Raw genomic sequence first — 22,113 nt, forward strand, 5'->3', positions numbered from 1 at the left:
TGTTTATATACAACTTTATACAACCTAGAAGTAAGTAAGGGAAGGTTTGAAATTGATCTGTAGTTACTAATGACAACTGGATCTAGGTTCTTTTTCTTCAGTAAAAGTGAGACTAAAAATGTGAACCTTGTATCCTTTAAATAGGAGCAACTCAGTGTATTCTGGGTAACCGTGCTTCACCCCAGCACAAAACTGTGGAGGAATGAAAAAATACCTGTTACAATTACAATTTACTGAAAAAAAGATGAATCTAGGAATAATTAACATTGGAGGGAAAATGTCAAAAAGGCTACACATGATCTCCAAATGTTTTCCTTTCCTTTTCTCTCTAGCATTTTTAGCAAACCAATAATTGAGTTATATTTTCCTCTTCTTCTCAGCAGGTGACTGTATCAGCTCTTGGCGCTGACAGTCTTGGCCAAGCCTGGTTAACATTTAGCTAGGCTAAACATGTTCGTTTAACTTTCAAGCCAGAACTTTCAGAGTTTCTCAGTCGTTATTACAACTTGGATGCTGACGTGAACAGTATTTACAAGCGGGAAATTCATATTTACGATATTTCAGATATGATGTTAACCCACAATGGTCTAGGGCTTCTGGGTAATTGGGTTTGTTGAAGGCAGCTAAAAACAGAGATACTGAATACACAACTATAATAGGTTTTTTTTTAATTACTGTCTTTATACAAACATATAGAGTGAACAACACAAAATACTGTTGTGGCTCTGTTCCAAGGCTGGATTTTTAGTCATTTACGTTACTACAAATGTCAATGGAATTTTTAATTAGGTTTTCTTACTTCTAGAGCAGAACCGACTCTATATAGACCCATCATATCTTTACGAAACCAGCCTTTTACTGTAAACAATCATAGTTTCACTCAATCAAGTCTTACCCCACAAACTCTTTACTGCCTAACCATGTACTCATGTCTTTTTGGCACAAGGTGATACCTGTTAAAGAGATAAGAAATGGTTAAACGTCACATTTTGACTGCAGAGTTGCATGATTAAATGTGAGGCAGCCAGCTGTGTGGAATACATTCAGTCCACTCTATCATTGAGGATTTGATTGTGTGCTACTAAGATGTACTGTATGTTCTTGCACATATATAACATGGTGGAGAATGCATGGACATGTCTACTAGTAGTCATGAGTACACATGTACATATATTGTGTGATTACATGCATGTGTGTGTGCTTGTGTGTTTTTGCGTGTGTCAACAGCAAACCACCACAGGAAGCCGTCGGTGCTGATGGTGGACGAGCTGCTGTCAGCTTACCCCCACCAGCTGTCCTTCTCTGAGGCAGGCATGAGGATCATGATCACCAGCCATTTCTCCCCGAGAACCCGTCTCACCATGGCTTCACGAATGCTCATCACCGAGGTAAGGACACACACAGAGGCACACTACAGCTGCACGTTTGATGGAAAAAGAGATTGCTGCCATTTTCAATTTGAAACAGGCTGCAGTGTGTTTTTCTTTGAGGGAAAAGACAGACTCTTTAACAAGGTAATCTGGTGCTTCACACAGACCCCAGCCGACAAATCAGCTTCAGTGCTGAGGATTCCAGGCATTACTAGTTATTTATATTTTTCAAGGACTAGACCAAGATGCCGTGTCCAGAAGAATGACTACGTTTCATTTGCTGTTTTACAAATGAAACCCTAACCCTCAAATTTTGCTTGTTGAAGCCATTGATATAAAGAAAAAGACCTTTCAGCCTTCACTTCCTGAAAGTCCACCTTAAGTCTGCGTCTCCTGCCACACTCCTTCTTATAGTTTATCACCCTCCTAAACTCAGATAGGTTTTCTTTAGAAGAATTGGGTGAAATGCCATCCAAAATCACAATTGACTTTAATAACATTAATGCTAACACTTTATATTAAGGGTAAAAAACATACACTTAAAGTAATACTTAATGCATGAGTCACAATGATTTAATGCATGAATGAATTCAGGATGTACCATGAATTCCTGTTGCTCACCAATAACAAATGATCAAGTCGCTTCTTGATTATTACGAGATGATGTGATTAGTTAACACTTAATAAATCACCAATTAATGAATGTTAATTCACAGTTAAGAAATTGATGAAGAGACAAAGTAAAAATGTACGAATGAAAGAAGTATTTAAAGATCCCTTCTAGACATGTTTTAAGACATAAACATACTCTGCTTTGAATAATAATTTGGGTCTGATATGTTTATTCCACAGAAAAGTTCTTAAAATAATATCTGTTCCTTCTGTGTAATTGAAAATTGATATGCTTGTAGGTGCTCACCTTTAAGGTGAGCACAGAGAAAAAACACATTTTTGAGTGGAGGGAGACTTTTAGGTAGAATTTCCATTAGTGAAATATGCTTTACTCAGAGCCTAGGTGTACAGTGATGTGTGTGTTTCTGTAACCGTGTGTGCTCATGATACAGAGGCAGCGTCTAATCAACACTCGGACTTTAACCAATGGCGACTCTGACGTCCCAGTGAAAGGAGGGAGCAGGCGGGGCATAGAAAACGGGCTGGCTGGGGCAGAGAGGGGTGCAAACGCTCATCATGACGAGCGAGAGGCCGGCAACGAGACGGAGAATGAGGACAACGAGAACAATGAGAATGATGAAGAGGAGGAAGAAGAGGATGGAGAGGGACCCTTTGTACCCTTCCAGTGCCCAGGTACTAGTTGGAGATGGATCTGACAGGAATAGTTCTACTTTGTGTCATTGTAGTTGAAAGCATTTTGGACAAAATGCTTATATATGCTTTCTTTCCAAGTTTGAGATGAGAAGATTGATATGAAGCTCATGTCATTATCTACGTTTGAGCTGGAGTCAGGATGTGGTTAGCCTCGCTTAGCATAGAGACTGGAATAGTTCCAGCATGTAACTCCTGCTGAAACCACAGTTTGTCTTTTTAGCCTTGCTGTTTATGTACATATTTAACAAACAAGGTACAGCATGTGACCCAGTTAGCTTTAGGTGTGTTGGTAAGTGTTTTTTTTACTTTGGAGTGAGCCAGGCTAGCTGTTTTCCCCCTCCTTCCAGTCTTTATGCTAAGCAATATAACAACTTCCTGCCTCCAGCCTCGTACTCAACGTACAGACATGAGATTGCAAAGAAAGTGAATCTTCAACTTTTCCTTTAATGTGGGAGCTTCATGTTTTGTATTTGTGGTCATGAAAATGTGGTACATTCATCTTACAATACAAGTTTTCGAATGGTTGCTGTTGGATTGTTTGAGGTACAAGTGAAAGAATTTTTTTCCCCAAATTGCAGGACAGGACACTCTCTCCTTCAGTGTCTATTCCACTACCAGTCTCTTGTGTTTCAATCCACCACAGTGTTTGTCTTGCACAGAGACAATCTCCATTAATCAGTACATCATTCAGACACAACTGCAGGCATTTTAAAATCCATTTTTGATGAAATCATAACCAAATAGATAAAGGTGCTCTTAAGTTTTTATCATGTTTTGTTAATGAGGAATGATTTGGTTAAAACATGGAACTTTTTTCTTTTTTGTTCATCACAACTGTGTTTGCTATTTATCTTTCATTGATGTTGCTAGCTGCTGATGCAACAGTTAAGATTTTTATCAAATCAAGTGTGTTTTAATTAAATCATGTCTTTATCAAAATTTAATTTTGAGTTTATCAGGTTAAGATTTTTTTCCTTCCTTACCTCGTACATTCTGTGTGTATGCAGCTGGTGTGTGTAACAAGCTGAAGTGGCTGTTGGCCTGGCCTCTGTGCCTGCTGCTGTACTTCACCGTGCCCAACTGCTCCACACCTCGCTGGGAGAACTGTTTCATGCTGTCCTTCGTCTTCTCCACCCTGTGGATCGCTGGCTTCTCCTACATCATGGTTTGGATGGTGAGCACCGGGAGTAAACAGAGGGAGGTGCAAACATGGATCCAGGCAAAGAGACAGGCATAGAAAAACAAATGTGTAGAGAGGTGGACAGAATAACAGAAAGACAGACATGAAAAGAAGTTTAAAATAACTAAATAGGAAGCCATGCAGGCCAGTTATATTGGAGAGCAACAGTTTACTGTTTTTGTTTCATAATCAGATGATGTGTATTTTAAAAGCCCATATAGAGAAAGGCATTGCAAATCAGCTTAGGCTATAAAGGCTGTGGTACGTGGCATTGGTTCATGATACATACTTGAGTCTTTAAAAATGAGCATTAAATGAATAAAATAAAATGAGGTTAAAGGAGAGACACAAACTAGAATGAAATCCTGGAGCCATAAAAGGCTATAACCCATTCTAAAAGATCCCCATCCACACATGCTTTAAGACATAAACTTACTCTGCTTGAAATAATACACTATATTGCCAAAAGTATTCACTCACCCATCCAAATAATTGAAATCAGGTGTTCCAATCACTTCCATGGCCACAGGTGTATAAAATCAAGTACCAAGGCATGCAGACTGTTTCTACAAACATTTGTGAAAGAATGGGTCACTCTCAGGAGCTCAGTGAATTCCAGCGGGGTACTGTGATAGGATGCCACCTGTGCAACAAGTCCAGTCGGGAAATTTCCTCGCTCCTAAATATTCCACAGTCAACTGTCAGTGGTATTATAACAAAGTGGAAGCGATTGGGAACGACAGCAACTAAGCCATGAAGTGGTAGGCCACGTAAAATGACAGAGCGGGGTCAGCGGATGCTGAGGCACATAATGCGCAGAGGTTGCCAACTTTCTGCAGTCAATCGCTACAGACCTCCAAACTTCATGTGGCCTTCAGATTAGCTCAAGAACAGTGAATAGAGAACTTCATGGAATGGGTTTCCATGGTTTAGCAGCTGCATCCAAGCCATACATCACCAAGTGCAATGCAAAGCGTTGAATGCAGTGGTGTAAAGTACGCCACCACTGGGCAGTGGAAGCACATTCTCTGGAGTGATGAATCGTGCTTCACCATCTGGCAATCTGATGAACGAGTGGGTTTCTGCAGTTGCCACGAGAACGATATTTGTCTGACTGCATTGTGCCAAGTGTAAAGTTTGGTGGAGGGGGGATTATGGTGTGGGGTTGTTTTTCAGGAGCTGGGCTTGGCCCCTTAGTTCCAGTGAAAGGAACTCTGAATGCTTCAGCATACCAAGAGATTTTAGACAATTCCATGCTCCCAACTTTGTGGGAACAGTTTGGGGATGGCCTCTTCCTGTTCCAACATGACTGTGCACCAGTGCACAAAGCAAGGTCCATAAAGACATGGATGAGAGAGTTTAGTGTGGATGAACTTGACTGGCCTGCACAGAGTCCTGACCTCAACCCGATAGAACACCTTTGGGATGAATTAGAGTGGAGACTGAGAGCCAGGCCCTCTCGTCCAACAGCAGTGTCTGACCAAATGCACTTCTGGAAGAATGGTCAAAAATTTCCATAAACACACTCCTAAACCTTGTGGAAAGCCTTCCCAGAAGAGTTGAAGCTGTTATAGCTGCAAAGGGTGGACCGATTTCATATTAAACCCTATGGATTAAGAATGGGATGTCACTTAAGTTCATATGTGAGTCAAGGCAGGTGAGCCAATACTTTTGGCAATATAGTGTATGTGTCTGATATGCTTTTTCCACAAAAAAAGCACATCAGTAAAAAGTCCAAAATCATCACGTTCATAGGTACGTGCCTTAGACTTAGATTTAAGGTGAGCACAGAGAAACCTTCCCCCTTCAGCAGATAACATCATTCTGCACAGTGACAGTCAAACATCTATTTAAGGAACAAGAATAATCTGCTAGTCTGCAAAAGCCTATATGATAATAAGTTATTTTTATTTGTCATATTGTTGTCATATCTCCATTGGCAATTAACATGTGAAAATAATAACAAGTAGCCCCAACCATACAAATGTTGATTAAATGATTGGAAATTGTCATTTGGTAAAGGCTGGTAGAGAAGGAATAGTAGAGAAAATAAGGGAAGGGATAATAAGGGAAATTTAGTACCATACTGACAAGTGCAGACAAAAAAAATACACAAGAAGAGACTGCAAACAAAATCAATACTGGCTTTATTCTTGTCATTTGCACCCTGAGCAGTGCAAAAAATGGAGTCACATGCTACTTAAAGTGCAAATGGGGATAACAGCTTACAAGAAAGCAGCAATGGCAGCTGGTAAACTACTACTACATTGTTCATTTTCACAAATGCTGTGCTGTAACAGCATACAGGTGTGTGTCTCTGTATCTTCTCTTAAATTTACTAGAATTTTAAAGCTGCACTTAGTAGCTCTACAGAGGGTTTTAGTGTCTTTTGGCTCATTGCGGTTTTACATTATGTTGGTTTTACTGGCAGCAACTTCACTGTTTCAGTTCAGTCTCACCACTTCTATCAACCCTTTACACTACCTGTGAGGTACCAAACAGCAACAGCAGCAGCAGTAACTAGCTGGTGAATATAGAGGAGCATTTAGCCGCTAAAGAGAGACCAAAAAAAAAAAAAGCTAAAAGAAAAACTGATATTGGACTTACATTCATCATGTGGACAGAGACAGAAGCACGCCTCCAAATGAATGCTAATGTTGCTCCTTGTCTGCTGGATGTGTAATTAAACAATGTTTGCTAACACATTAGCCATATCAACTTTACAAGGCCATAATATGTCAACCGTGTAATGGCTGTTGTAAAGTTGATATGGCTGATGTGGTGGCAAACTAACCTACACATCCAGCAGACATGGAGCAACATTAGCATTTATCTGGAGTCAACCTGAAATAAAATAAGTTAAGGCAGCTTTAAAGTTACAGTGATAGATTTTTAGGCCACTTGGTTGCAGCAGGACAAGCTGTAATCTCAACACTGCCATATTAACACCTTATAAAGTTTATAAGTCAAATAAATTGACTTATAAAGTTGAAATGGTGAACCTCTTAGCTAATAATTGTTAGCTAACTATGTACACATTCAGCATACATGGAGCAACATATTTCTGTAAAAGTGATGAATGTAAGTCAAATATTCACTCTACTTCTAGTTTGGTTTCCACCAACTCCTGAGAAAAATATCTGCCTCTTTATTTAGCATTTATGCTAAAGGAAGCTAAAAGGCAGTGAATATAGTGGAGCATTTATGTTCTCCACTATATTAATCAGCTAACGCTAGTTGCTGTCTGTCTGCTGTTTAGTGCTGCTTAGGTAGCGTGAATTTATCAGAGCTTTTTAGCTGAAAACAGCTGCCTGCTGCTGCTGGAAATGAGGGTGATAATTGCAGGCTGGAAAACGAAACAATTTTGCTAAAAGGCGCTAAAAAGCTTCATAGAGTTCAGAGGAACTAGAGTAAGGTGAAATTTCATTGTGAGTTTGTCACTGTGGGCAATATATTTTACATTGGACATTTGATCCATTGTTAGTTTAGAAAATATTGATTATAGTGCAGCTTTGGGTTTTTGAGAACTAAAGTAATGATTTTTCCTTTTATTTTTCAATTAAGTGCAAAATGAATGAATACATCATAACATCATTTTGGGTTCAAAACCTGTCTCATACTGTTCCTGTCTTCCTCCTGTCAACCTAAGTAGAAAGAACACACATAACTGCCAAAATATAAGCAGTAATAGTCCGTCCCTGTGTTTGTCTCTCTGTCAGGTAACAGTGATAGGCTTCACACTCGGTATCCCAGATGTAATCATGGGCATCACCTTCCTGGCAGCCGGCACCAGCGTCCCTGACTGCATGGCCAGCCTCATTGTCGCACGACAAGGTAATCACACACACAAAATGACAGATTACCAAGCTGTCATTTAACACATACACACACACACCTACGGCCCGATAGAAGCCAAACAAGAGAATCAAAGTGAAGCAACTATCAAAGAGCTGGAGAGGAGAGGAGAGGAGAGGGGGATGACAGAGATAGAGATGGGCAGGGAGGAGTGTATGGAAGGGTAAAGATCGTGGGCCTGTCATCTTTTTCCACTGTCCCTCTTCCGTCCCTGTGGTGAGGCTGTAAAAGAAAGGGGGGCGGTGTGGGAAGACAGCGCGATAGGGTCCCTTCCTCCATCCTTTCATCTGTGTTTATTCTTGTTCCTGTCATCAAATATTTAAACGGTTCTGTCTGTCTGTCTGCGGGGGCTCACTGGGAGACACGCGCTCGCCACTGCAGTTTAGTCCGTCCATCCTTGTTTCTCTGGGATGTCAGTTGGACACATAGCTCCACTGATTTCACCTGTGTTGACCTACCTACATTTCAACTTGTCACCGGCCCCCCCCCCCCCACACACACCTTCCTGTCTCCTCATTGCCCAAACACCTTTCCTTTCATACAGTCTCTTGGGACCTTTTCCTGTCTCCTCTGTTTCTGCTGCTGTACAACTCCTTCTCTGACTGTGTGTGCAGGAATGGGAGACATGGCAGTGTCCAACTCCATCGGCAGCAACGTATTTGACATCTTGGTGGGGCTTGGTCTCCCCTGGGCCCTTAAGACCCTGGCTATCAACTACGGCTCTGATGTAAGTAGCGGTCACATGATCCCAATTTATCAGAGTTAATGACTTTGCAGATTCTTTTCATTATATGACATAAGAACTTACATTTTGGTGCTACTACAACATCGAACCAAGACATTCTGATACACGCTTCCCCAAAGGGTCACAAGATAGGAAATAAAAAGATCACCACTGCTACCCCAAACTTTGTATATTTTTCTGACTTTTTTTTTCAAATATTTGCTTTTCTCTTGTGAAACACATACCAGTTTTACCTCTTCAGCACTTCACAAATTTTTCAGATGAAACAATCTGAGAAGGGTTTGGTTTGGTTAAACTTTTCACAGCTCATAGATATATGCAAACTGTGACACGGGGTCAATATATGAATATAAAGGGTCATAAGCCTAAAAAGGTTGGGAAGCAGTGTCCCACAATGACACTTAAATCTGCTGGGCTACAGAATGAGCCCAGATGGAATTTCTTTAAAGGGTAAGTTCAACTAAAAGCACCACAAACCAAATTCCTTTCCATTATATTGGGGTGAAGGCATAAACAGATAACTTTATACCTGGACAAATACAACTAAACTATCTGCATGGTTATATATCAGTAAAGGGGAGTGAGAAAATATGTTCACCTAAATAATATATGTCATGTTTCATCATGTAGGATGAACAAGGAACCATAAACAATATCAGATATATTTATCGTTCAATGTGAAATCCATATTTTAGTGTGAAGGAGTAAACATGAAAACGTTGTCTCTCACTATGTATTTGCATTTGGTGGTACAGATAAGAAACACAGAATATTTTCTAAAGCTTAAGTTTTCTTTGTGCCTTGATAAAACAGCAGCTGAAGGATAAAGTGAGAAAATATGATACAGATGCTGCACAATAATCTGTGCACTTGAGATAATAACAACCAGCTGGGTTATGAAAATCATCTCAAATACACCAAAAAAAGTCAACATGATAAGCTAATACACTGCTACATGAGATAACACGAACCACAAGATAGAAAAATAGAACCACAAAAAGCAATTAAGTGGCAGAGAAATAAGCATGAACAGAGGCTGTGAGGGAGGTAAGCATGGTAATAAGTGTTGTGTGTGTGTGTGTATGTGTGTGTGTGTATGTGTATGTGTGTGTGTGTGGAGGGAGAGAGAATAAGTGTGGAATTAGTTGCAGAGTTACTGGTTTGATAATGAAAGCAGCTGGGTTCTATACTGCACCACCTCAAATTATGACACAAATAAATTGAATTAGTGTTTTTCTATTGTACAGACAGATTGAACAAGCCAGAATTTTTTTTTTTTTTTTTTGCAAATGTAGTTAATCATTTTTAAAAAAAAAAAAAAATAAAAGCATAATTTGTGTTCAGTCCCCATTGATTTAGATGGCAGGAAGTACTCTGACAATGTACTTCAAGTAGATAGAAAGTGAAAAGTTTGTACTGAGGAGCACATTTGTTGCTTGTATTAACTGCAAGGAGCCTGCATTCTGTAGATCAGTGGTTCCCAAACTGGGTGCTGTGGCCACCCGGGGTTGCCATGAGGACGGAACAGGGGTGCCACGAGATTAATCATTGTTCATCTATTGTGCGTTTTTAATGTTTCACAACATTACAAAAATTGGCAACATTTACATTAACTACGTTTCATGTTACATTTTCCAACATAAAAAGCCTAGTTTTGCTAAGCAATAAATAAATAAATAAGCAATAAGTATCAAAATCACCATATTAAAAACTGTAATATGCAGGTAGTCGCAGCTGACGTGACAACTCACTGTTGCCAGTTGTCATAGTAACACAACATGCTTTCCGGCTCGGGAGCTTTGCAGCAGCGATAGAAAGATTAGAGATGGTAACAGCTCAAAGAAGAGCTGAAACACCTCAGCTCTCAACACAGACGGGCAGGGCAGGGTTTAGCTGCTTGTGGAAAATGGGTATCCATCATTGCCCGTGCACGTCACTGTGGTGTTACATGTTCCAGAATTCATATTTGTGTTATGTGGCTCTCTGATCGCTGGTATACATGAAAAAAATACAAGAGATGTCCTGTCAGACGAGTCAGACCTGCAGGATGTTCTCTCTCCACATCAACAGCTCACATGTCCCATTAAAATGCCCCAAACCTTTTTTTGGGTTTTGTTTATTTGTTTTTCCATGCACATCTTAAATATAAGCTCATTTTAATTGAAGAAAATGAAAGAAATACATTTAACATATTAATGTATTTAATTGTATTCATTGTTAATGCAAAGTTATTTATCTGTAAATCTGCACAGCAGCTGTTGGCTTTTATTCTGAGTGACTGAGAATGAGCCTGTATTATTTAACATCACATTGTATAATATTATATTATATTATATTATATTATATTATATTTATTATATTTATTATATTTATCATATTTTATTTTAAATTGTTAAAATCATGATAATCATTCAGATTTTCTGAAATACAACTATAATGTAAAATTACTTTACACACCATGATTGCCTTGGATTTAGTCAAACCGACTGAACAAACTGAGCAGTGAACTGTGTATTGCTGCACCCTGCAAATGAACTGACATCAGAAACACTAAAAACAGGTTGGCTGTGTAAAGTTGAAGACAGTTGACTGGAAATGACTTTCAGTGCAGCTCACTGTATCTTTAGATTCTCCATATGATCTAATTTGTTTTGGGTGTTAATGGCTGTGAACTCGTACTCACTTAAAGGACCAGTGTGTAAGATTTAGTTGCATCTAGCAAAATGAACTTGGCAGAAATGGAATATAATTATCATAAGTATGTTTTAATTAGTGTATAATCACCTGAAAATAAGAATCGTTGTGTTTTTGTTACCCTAGAATCAGCCCTTTATATCTATATAGGGATCGGGTCCTCTTCTACGGTAGCCCAGAATGGACAAGCCAAACACTGGCTCTAGAGAGAGCCTTTTGTGGTTTTTGCAAGTTTTGTGGCCACCATAGATTCTCCTACACACTTGGTAGGGGAGGGTGAATGGAGGTGTGTTCATTTGGTTGCAATCTGCAACCTCAGTGCTAGATGCCATTAAATCTTACACAGTAGTCCTTTAACTATAAACTAGGCACACTTCAGTAGGTTGACTAGCTAAAGTTAGCTTATCAAGTCACAGCCAGAGTAGCTAGTGCTAGACAGACAGGAGCCTGGTTCTCGGGTCCTGCTATGTCTGTTTATCTGTTTAAAAATGTTTTTTCTAATAGTTTATATTAATATAAAACGGCTAATAAAGACAGGAGAGCTGTGCTGTGTTCACGGTAACCTCTGAAAACAGCGATAATCACAGTGATAATGGTAATGGAAATGGTTTGCGGTATTGTTACCATCAAAATGTTTCACCACAGTAAAAACGGTATACCGGCACATCTCTAGTCTAAGCAAAATCTCTCTGATTCCTAAATGTAGGCTAACTAGTGACAAATGTTAGCAAGCCAGCTAAGAACATAGCATGTAAATAAGACAACTTTAGAGTTACTGAAAGACACCTCCTCCCACCTCCAGCACCTGCTCCAAGCTAACATGTCCCGCACCGGTCTGCAACAAGCAGACTATGCAGAGTGTTATTGATACTAACTGTAACTTAATTACTGAATTTTAAATTACAATCCCTGCCATTACTTGTTACTAAAGAAAGTAATCACATTACTGAAACAACTTGATAAGAAATGTGTAACTGCCTTACACTGGTTAGCAAACTCTAAAAACATCAAGCTGGCACTTATTTTTGTCAGTGTTATTATAACATTGCATAGTAATGTAGTTTCAGCGCAGATTGAAGTCTGCAGTGCATTACTTCACAATGATAATGTAACTTTCTGTTCATTTATGTATAACTTAAGTGTGACCAGATTTTCACATCACATGCAAATGATCAAAATGAAAGGCAGTGTGGAATGGATGCAATGCATCCACATTTTTACAATCCCCTCAGTTGAACATGTCATTACCTTCACAGAGATCCATCCAGCATCTTTATCAGGTGTCTGAACCACCTCAACATGAAGGAGCTTTCAAAGCTCCTTCCAAATCAGCTTTTCAAGCTGATCCACTACTAGTGAAATGGAACATAAGAAATGGGGGTTGTATACCTACAAGCTACCAATTGTGTATATTAGATCCCGTAGAAATGATTGAGGGTATACCCAGTAACAGTAATAGAAGGATACCAAATGGAACCACATTCTGGGATTCTATATGTTGTTCAGCCTGTTTTTCTTTATGATGGTGTAGTAGTTGTAGTAATGTTTCGCACATTATGTTCTTGCAGATCAAACTAAACAGCAAAGGACTGATCTTCTCTGTGGGGCTACTGTTGGCCTCTGTGTTTATGACGGTAAGTATACAACAGCATGTCAGTTCAGCTCAGATCTTTATTATCACAAGTTCCATAAACAACATAGCTTCTGCCAGGGGCAGAGTGGAAGTAAAAATCAGCCTGGGACATTTGATTCAGATCAGACTACCAAAACCCACCTGGAGATACACTACCACACAAACAGCCCATGTCACACTTTATAAGAATTGAGGAGTAAGAAGAGATGTTTGCTTAAATTGATGCCCCCCTCACTTTTACAGTTTCAGTTTGATTCATTCACTAAAATCTTTTATAACACAGTGTCCTCTTACTGCACAGTTGACAAACTCCAGATAGGAGAAGTTCTGAGTTGAGAAAATTATATATATTCATCTGAGTCTCCTTTAGTTATTACTGTGTGTTCATGACAATTAAAACATTGTAGCAGCAGTGATTGATTTGCAAACTTTTTTGCTGGGGTTTTGCCTCTCAGGCAACATACACACTGTCCACTGCGTAATATTGCTTAGGCTGTATGCTGCCTGTGAGGAGGCCTGCAGACACTACTCAAAGCTGAAAAATTCCATCCACCTCCTCTGCATTTAAGGGGGAAAAAATATCCAATCTCTTTATATGTACAGATAAATCTCCTAAAAAGGACACTAGAACCGACTGTCAGTCACAGATAACACGGGACTGCTGTCATAAGAGATGCAAATAAAACATTATTGATGGCGTTTAAAGATTAATTGTTGACATTTGAAATAGTAGTTTGAATTTTTTGGTCAACACTTTTCATCATCAACATCATCACATTATTTATCGTAAAATATCAGGTCTTTATCAAGGAAAATATAGGGGATTTTTGGGCTAGTGCATTATAATACAGCAATTTACCTGACTTTTTTGTTTGTTTTGAATATCACCATTATTATGGAAAGATATTATGAAGTTATGATAACTAATTTACTAACTAATTCTCTTCTCTCTATATATATGTTTAATAATCAATCTCCCTGTCTCTCCACCCACTTCCTTGTCTGTCTCTCTGTCTGTCTATCCAGGTCATGGGAGTTCACCTCAACAAGTGGACGTTGGACAAGCGCCTGGGTTTCATGTGTCTCCTCCTCTACTCTGTCTTCCTGTGTTTCTCCTGCCTCATCGAGTATAACATCTTCACCTTTGTCAACCTGCCAACCTGCCGGGATGACTGAGACACACACAAACACATACACTGATGTACATAAGTGCACACACACTCACACTAGAAGTGGTGTTTGCAACGAATTCCAAGTGAGATGAAGTATTAAATAGATGTCCGACCACAGAATGAATACCAGAAAGTATAATTCTAAATCTAAACAACAGGAAGAATTATTTGCAAATACCATTTGACACAAGTCAGATTCATACAGTTTCCCGCTTCTTGTCTCTTTTGTGAGAAGAGATCCCACTATGTTTTTTTTTTTTGTTTGTTTCTTAATCGTCGATGCCCGTCTTTCTGCTCAGTGCAATATGGAGCTGCTCTGGTGTGTGTTCACAACCAGAGTGTGGGATTGATTACAGGAGCAGAGATGGGACTGACTGGTCACAGGCTCTCACACAGGACAGCATGGAGGACAACAGCAACAAAAAAACCTCTTTGTCCAACCACTGCGTGCTTCTGACGTGAGGACTTTTATTTTGAAACTCCCCATATTTAGGTGTGATAAAGTTGTAATGTTTACTAGCTGCTAACCTTTCCTGAGAGAAAACGCGGGTCTTTTAGATCTATTAGTTGAGAGTAATAATGATAAAAGCAATGATGTATGTGGGTGGGAGGGTGTAGTTTAGTGCTGGGGCGCAGAGTAGGAAGATTTGTCGAGCGCTCATTTTTTAAACAAAGTTATGGCCATGAGTTGAAGTTTTCAGGCAAAGAACAGAATCTGTTCTGCAGATGAGCACATTTTTCAAATGCCATTATCTTAAGACTATTTATATTTCAATCATAGGTTCATAATTAAGTCTGTTGAATGCATTTTCCAATTATGTTGGTTTTTCTGATGATTTTCACACATACAAGTCTTAGGGTGGGGGAAAACACAAGCAGGGTATTATCCAGTCACCTTTTTATAAATTAACTTCAAAAAGTATCACAGCTGTAGCTTCTAGTTTTGTATTGAAGATGAATTCGCTTTATGGAGAGTTTTTTTCTTTTCCTTCTGTAAATAGTACCCCTCTGTAAATACCCCCAGATGTCTTATTTATTATTTATTCATGTCATACGCACATTTCTCCTCTGGAGGTCACAAAACACCCGAGCTGGTTTATTTATGGACCCACGGTCGCTGAAATCCACACCTAAGAGTGAAAAAAACCATCTTTTCAGATGACCACCTGTGTACAGACAAGCACAATTCTGTCTCAAGGTATTTGTCTTGTTGACTTTATTAATGACTTGATTTAGATGCACAGTGTGTGGATGTTAAAATAAGAAATTCAAACTTGCACTGAAGAACTTAAACTAGCTTCACAGGGAGACCTCTGCTCTCTGTAACTGTTTCTCCTCCAAATGCATGCTGATTATAAGGATGGCATCCTTGTAAAATGAAGCAGGTTTCTATGAAATTATGTCAAGGTTTCAAATGAGCAAATTATGGGGGTTTTTTTGTGGGTGGGGTGTTGGGGGGGGTTGGGGTTGTAGAGAGATCTCATAGTCTGTGCTGCCACCTACGGGCTGACAACAGAAAAAGGAACTGCTGCTTTTTCCTCTTCTCAAAGACACTGACCAAATAAACACCAAACAGTGGCGGCAATATTTCAAACACTAGCCAAGCAAATTGGATGAGGTATTTCCTCTTTGGTGGATGGATGTCCAGCTTCATTCCTCTGTGGTCCCAAAGAGGAACTGAGGTATTTAAAGTGGTAGTATGGTAGAAGTAGAGTAAAGATGCAATATAAAGCATCAGGACTTTTATCCCAACTGGAATACTTTAAAGATGTTGGGGTTACTTTATTTTTATCCAGGAGTTCTTTGTATTTTGTAATGCCTAATGTCTAGATTTGTCCAGATATGGTAGGTTTGTGGTACATAAATATTCCTACTAGTTTTTAGAGCATGCACAATGTGGTTTGTGAACCCTACGGGGGATTTTATTCCACTATGGGAGTCAAGGCACGCCAGCGGAGTCACACTTATTCCTCAAAGACTTCTACCACTGCAAGAGTGAACATTCCTGTCGATTCTCACACAGTATCCATCTAAATGTCAGCTTCTCCTCCTGATAGGTTCATTTGAAATGTCAAGTGCCCTACTCTTTTTTATTTTTTCTCATGAGGGAAGACAATTAAAAACAAGACTAAATCTGATTTGTTTCAGGTACATTTTTAATTTATTGACCACTCATAAAATATCAAAATTGAGAAATGTTTTTGTCTTTCGAATGTAAAAATAATTAATGTTGCTTTTGTTTATATATCATGCAGATTTATTTATTTCAGAGACCCAGACAGAGTCCTCTGTGCTATGACCGGAAAACAGGGTTTAAATGTGTATGAATATTATGTAATGCAATAATTATGAGCTTACAAATATGTAAATATGCCGCTTTAATGATCAAAGACACATTTATAATAGAGTTTAAAAAGATGTATACAAATTGTAAATGATGTCTGTCAATGTGTGACACTGTAACAGCTTGTCATTCATTTCAAAATGATTTATTGGTGACTATACAAACAATCAAAAACAGGACTGTTACTGAGATACAGAGCCCTATATCTCTGAACATTATCATAGCCAGTTTTGCCACACAGCATAATCAAATTGCTACTAAGACAAAATGGTTCAGTCATTATCAAATAGATTGTGATGATAATGTCTGCAAGTAATTTTCTCTATCATAAACTTGTCATATCAGGGTGGAAATGTTACTGCACTGATCAGAGACATAGCTTTTAAAGATAAGACAGTTTTTTTTGGTAATACTTTATTTTACATGTCCAGTAATTTCTCAAAAAGTTTTCCTGAAAGAGCAACGCAATCTGGTAATAATTATAGAGCAAATGAAGACAATGATCTGGCACAGTGTAGGAAGTACCAAATCATTCATTTGAGTTTTCAAGGAAGAAGCCGAGAATGATGTGGTTGTTCCAAAGTTGCATTGAGTTAACAAGCAATTGCCTATTTCCAGAGGAATTCCTGAGCCCATTTCTGGCAGACATAAAGAAAAACCAGATGAAATGTATACAGCCCATCCTCACAAGAAAAATGGCAGAATAGGTCTAAAATTCAGCCCAGCAAAAACGACCTATAGTTACATTAACACCATCTAGCTGCCGTTGCACTTGGGGAAGTGACGCAGTTCAGATGACGTCAGTATAAGGGGACTGGTGAGTGCTTTTCCCCACGAGGAGTGTTTTTCACCATGAGTTGTCATGGCTTGGGTGTCCAAACCATGATGTTTCCCTGACCCTAACAGAGTGGGTTTTGTGCTTAACCCTAACCAAACCTTAACCACAGCATTGTCACATCATAAAACATAATTATATTATAAAACGCTCCTATGGGTCGTTCTTCTTGTCCCCATCTGTCCTCTAGAGGGCGCTGAAAACACTCATATATGTTGTTTTGGGAGTCATAGGAAATAGACCTATTCTTTCGTTTTGCTATGAGGATGTGTTGAATGTAAAATATGACAAAAATAAAATGAAAGACTTCAGCTAAGTCAAAAATTTAACTTACCAAGTTGAAATAATGAGATACTAAGTCAAAATTGTGAGAATTTGACAGAATTATGAGATGCTAAGCCAGTATTTTGACTATATTGTAATCTTATTTGTCAAGTCAAAAATGTGACTTGTTATCTAATTTATTCACTTGAAACATAGTTTTGACTAAAATTCTCACACTTATTTGATTTACTATCTCATACTTTTGACTTTGTTTATTATAGTTTGGACGTTATAACGTTATAATTTTGACTTACTTCCTCGTAATTTTGTCTTAGTATTTCATAATTTTAGTCATAATTTAGGCCTGCTATCAGGCTCTCTTAATTTTTACATAATTTTTAAAGGTTATCATTTTGGCTCACTCGTAATTTTTATTCAGTATCTCATCATTTTGTATTTAAAAAGTCATAATTTTGACATTCTGTCTCATAATTTGGATTTAGTATTTAATCATTTTGAATTACCATGAGTATATTTTTACTTTTGTCATGCTTAACATTTTATCCATTTTGAGATATTGACTTCCATAAATTTCTTTGAAAAAACTGCTAAAATATTAATGAATGAAAAACTAAGAGTTCAATTTAAACCCAAGTAAATAATAATTTATAGTTGGAAACTTTATTCTCTACACATATTGAATTGTGTGATCGTATGTTGACAAACTTTACGTTTTTGCATGTGCAGCTGATCTGCCTCTTTAGTTTACACTAGCACTTAATTGAAATTCAGTGGAAATGTACCAACAGAACACTTCCTCTATTTTACCAATAATTTGTACCAAATTTCATAGTTTCCAGGAATCTTCCTAAGAATTTAAATGTATATATCAGTTTCTTTCTGGGAAATTATTGGGAAACCAGGGGACATATAGATTAAAGTGCTTTTTAATTTCTTCCAAATTTTGGCTGTACTTTGATACTCAAAACTGTTCAAAGCTGACTTTCAAAACATCAACATTGACCTGGGAGGATATTCTTTTAAATCAAGAAGTGGATCTTAACGTTTGTAGCATTCCTGGCTCAAACCAGTGTCTATCACTAGCCACATGCTCTCTACTGCTCAGTTTTGGTAGAGTGACTAAGATACAGATATTTACAGTACTCTATGTAATACAAGAAGATGTCTGTTGAAGAAAAATCGCTGACTACGAGGCATCATCCTTTAATATATTGAAGTATTATCAGTATCTGTATAATCCTGGGCATTTTTTGGTTTATCATATACAGCAGAAATATCTGTATCATGCACTTTACCATCAAAACAACTGTTGCTACAGATGATTTGGTTCAATAGATTCTGTGCTGCTATTCACTGCATGTACCTAACACCTACACATAGGGTACCATGTCTTTGAAACTAACCAAACTACCACAAAGATGCTCACGTTTTGAAAAGAGGCATCTTGTAGAGGATATTTCTAGATAATTTGTGATATTCACATGGGTGATATATTGCTGATGTACATATGTATATACATAGGTGTAAATGTATTTATATATTTTTTGTCTCAATCTGTATATCTGTTGAATATATTTTCATAGATCCTAGGTCTCCCTCGTACTCCCCTTTGTTTTGATGTGTTTGAGACCTTACTTGCATGGATATATTTCAATATAATAAATTATTTATGGTAAATCTTAATGTACTTTGGGATGAGAGTCCAATGAGTTTTTAGATGGCACTGGATTTAGTTTGAACTGGATATCCTAGATGACTGCATGCTGTTGCTAGTTCTTTATAGGATATGAGAGTGAGAAGAGTGAGAGTGTTTGCAGATGATGCGTTTCTCTACGTATCCAAGCTTTACCTCTTCCTACACAAGAAACTTTTCAGCTGAATGGTTTACTTTGTGTTTAGATGTTTCAAATGTAATTTTAGAGATCATTTTGCTACCTGAGCATTAATAAAGTTGTCTTTGCTTAAGGTAACAAGACTTTTGTAATAAGTTTTTCTTGGCCATTATGTTGATGTGTCATACACACTAAGGCAATTGTGGAAGAGGCACTCTAATCCATGTCTTAAGCCTGCAATGACTTTTTTTGCCCATGTGGGGGGTAGCGGAAACAGGTTGTGAACACAACATTAACATATCATCACTTTTTAATGTCCAACTGAAATGAAATTGCCATTTTGCTGTCTAAAGCATACATTTTCTGTCTGCTGTGTAAATCACTTGTTGTGTGCTCTCCTTGGAAAAAACATAAGAAACCAAATGGGAGAAATTTATATTTTAAATTCTTTGATTTCTTGATGGTGCCCCCTAGTTTTCATTATTTCGATAAAATATCATTCCATCATCTGCTTAGAGCTGAAGTCAATTTCAATACAGCAAATCAAATCTTGCATAAAGCACGTCACACTGGGTTTGATAGCATCCTGCTACACAACACAAGAGCCACAGACTGAAGAACAACCCACATTAGCTTTCCTGCTTAAGTTTCCTTATCTAACTTACAAACATGAACAAACAGTACACTTGTCCTGCACTAAGCTTGTTGAACAAGCCACCACTCAAACATTCACAGGGGAAAAGTATACCGCTAACTTTAATTAGCAAGCTAGATAGCTAATTAGCTGCTCAGCTACAGTACATTTAATATACACTGAGCACATGTTAACATACCTGCAGGTGTCATTGTTAGATGCTTGTTTGGTCATTGTTTTTCAAAATCCCTGTTAGTGACACTGTCTGTCCATGACTTGTAGCTACAGCAGTGTGTTTACTTTGTTTCCGTTCAGTACGGTTCAACACTGGTAGTCTGCCAGTTAATGTCAAACAAGCTACCAACATGCTTTCCATCCGTATGAGCTGAGAGTGAACCAAAAAGTAAAGTTGCAGCTGTAAAGCCCCCTGAGGCTAATTTGTGATTTATGATACTGGGCTATACAAATACAACTGGCTTGACTTGACAGCCGGACAGCTAAACAATGAGCTGAAACTCGCTATAAAGCTCCATAAAGCTGAGGGGAGCTGCAGAGTTGCTAATAATTCTCTATAGGTTCATCACTACAAGCAATGCCTCTCATATTACACACTGTGATTTGGTACATTATTATTGTTAAAAAATATTGATTATAGCCACTTTAAGCAAAAGTAATAATACCAGCGTGTCATGTCCTGCAATCCAATTTTTTCGAACTGAAAAATATACTTTAACTATCTGATAAAGCAGCTCTCTTGTCCACATAAGATTTAAGTTTTTTGTATGTAGTCCCTGAGAAATGAAAGTAATCATTAAAAAATAGTAAAATTAAAACATAATGCAGATTCATATTTATTGGATTATTACATTATTATGTGATAGCCTGCTGGCCTGCCTGGCTGTGCTGCAGACTTAGACTTTAGACTGACCCGGAGCACCTGGGCCACATTGGTGCCCACAGAGAGACTCTTTCCATGTTTTGTGTATAGTTTCCTTATTTTTCCTTTCCAACACACACTACTAATCTCACAATTTACACATCACATCTCATTTGCAGCATAATTTATATTTCACTCACTTTTATATCCACATGTGATTATGTTATGTGTTATGTTAAGTCTGTGCTTCTCACCAGCATTTGAACACACCAGACCAAAATAATGTAAACAATTTCGGATTTTCATTACAGAACTATAACAAAATGTTGCCAAAACAAAGAGAGGCTGGTTCCAAGATAGAAAACTCATCATGAAATGTCCATCATCAAACCTGCTCAGGCTCTGTGTGAGCGGGTGAGCGCTGAAAGATCTGTACAAGTCAAAAACATCTTCTATCCAGCCTCAGACAAAAGATTGCCATGTTCTTTAAAATCTCTTAAACAGTAAGGAGAGATCCATTTGTGAAAATGTTAATTTTATATGAACTAAGATAAAGAGAATGTTTGAAAGGGTGAATACAGGAGGCTGGTACAGGACTCTGTTGAGTGACTTTGTCAGAGCAAACAAGACCAAGGAGCTTCTTGACAAAACATCCTGAGTCAGAAAACATCCAGAGAGGCTGCTCAGTAAAACAAATCAGCCATCATTCATCCTCTATGCCGTGGTGTGCAGGGGCAGTAGCATTTCAGCAGCAGACAGGGAAGCTGGATCTGTCCTTTGATGCTCTCTGGACTGCATAGTTGAGGTGGGAGAGAGGAATGATCATAGACTACACCTCCAAGCCCCTACTGAGTGCTCTGGACTGCTACAGGAGAAATAATTGTTCTGCTGTTAACAGAACTATCTGCAGACATGAGGCATTTTTCCCTCCTCCTGATTCCATACCATCAAGTGCCATTTTTGTTTTGAATAATTTATTGCAACTTCCTCATTTTGTATTTGTGACATTTTGTGTCTCAATACATTTTATGGTTACTATTTATTTTTTATCTGTGTATAGTTTATAGAAAATGTTATATCTGGATATAAAAGTAAACCCTCCTAATGTGCATTGTATTATAGTACTAGTATAGTTTTTAAGGTTACCTATCTGTACTGTGCATCTGTTCTTGTACTTCCTTTGCTGCTGTGACACTTCAGTTTCACTGCATGGGATAAATAAAATTGATCTCATCTGAAATCCAGAGAGCTTTCTGATGTGTCAGCTAGGATTCATTCAGAAGTCTGCTCAGTAGATGATGCACACCTCTGACAGGTGAAACCAGTAGCAC

The 22,113-nt window shown here is 38.2% G+C and overlaps 1 protein-coding gene across 4 annotated transcripts in view; it reads left to right on the plus strand.

Moving 5' to 3' along the window:
* Positions 1 to 14,196, plus strand: part of slc24a3 (solute carrier family 24 member 3) — a 125,018-nt gene extending 110,822 nt beyond the window's left edge. For all 4 annotated transcript variants that reach the window (XM_042433892.1, XM_042433891.1, XM_042433894.1 and 1 more), the window contains 7 exons: positions 1,228 to 1,388; positions 2,435 to 2,675; positions 3,704 to 3,870; positions 7,596 to 7,710; positions 8,346 to 8,458; positions 12,739 to 12,804; positions 13,830 to 14,196. In XM_042433892.1, the coding sequence (XP_042289826.1) occupies positions 1,228 to 1,388; positions 2,435 to 2,675; positions 3,704 to 3,870; positions 7,596 to 7,710; positions 8,346 to 8,458; positions 12,739 to 12,804; positions 13,830 to 13,979 (1,013 nt within the window). In that variant the 3' untranslated portion in view covers positions 13,980 to 14,196. The remainder of the gene's footprint in view (positions 1 to 1,227; positions 1,389 to 2,434; positions 2,676 to 3,703; positions 3,871 to 7,595; positions 7,711 to 8,345; positions 8,459 to 12,738; positions 12,805 to 13,829) is intronic.
* Positions 14,197 to 22,113: the final 7,917 nt, after the last annotated feature.

This window comes from Thunnus maccoyii, chromosome 14 (genome assembly GCF_910596095.1).
Source record: "Thunnus maccoyii chromosome 14, fThuMac1.1, whole genome shotgun sequence".
Lineage (NCBI taxonomy): Eukaryota > Metazoa > Chordata > Actinopteri > Scombriformes > Scombridae > Thunnus > Thunnus maccoyii.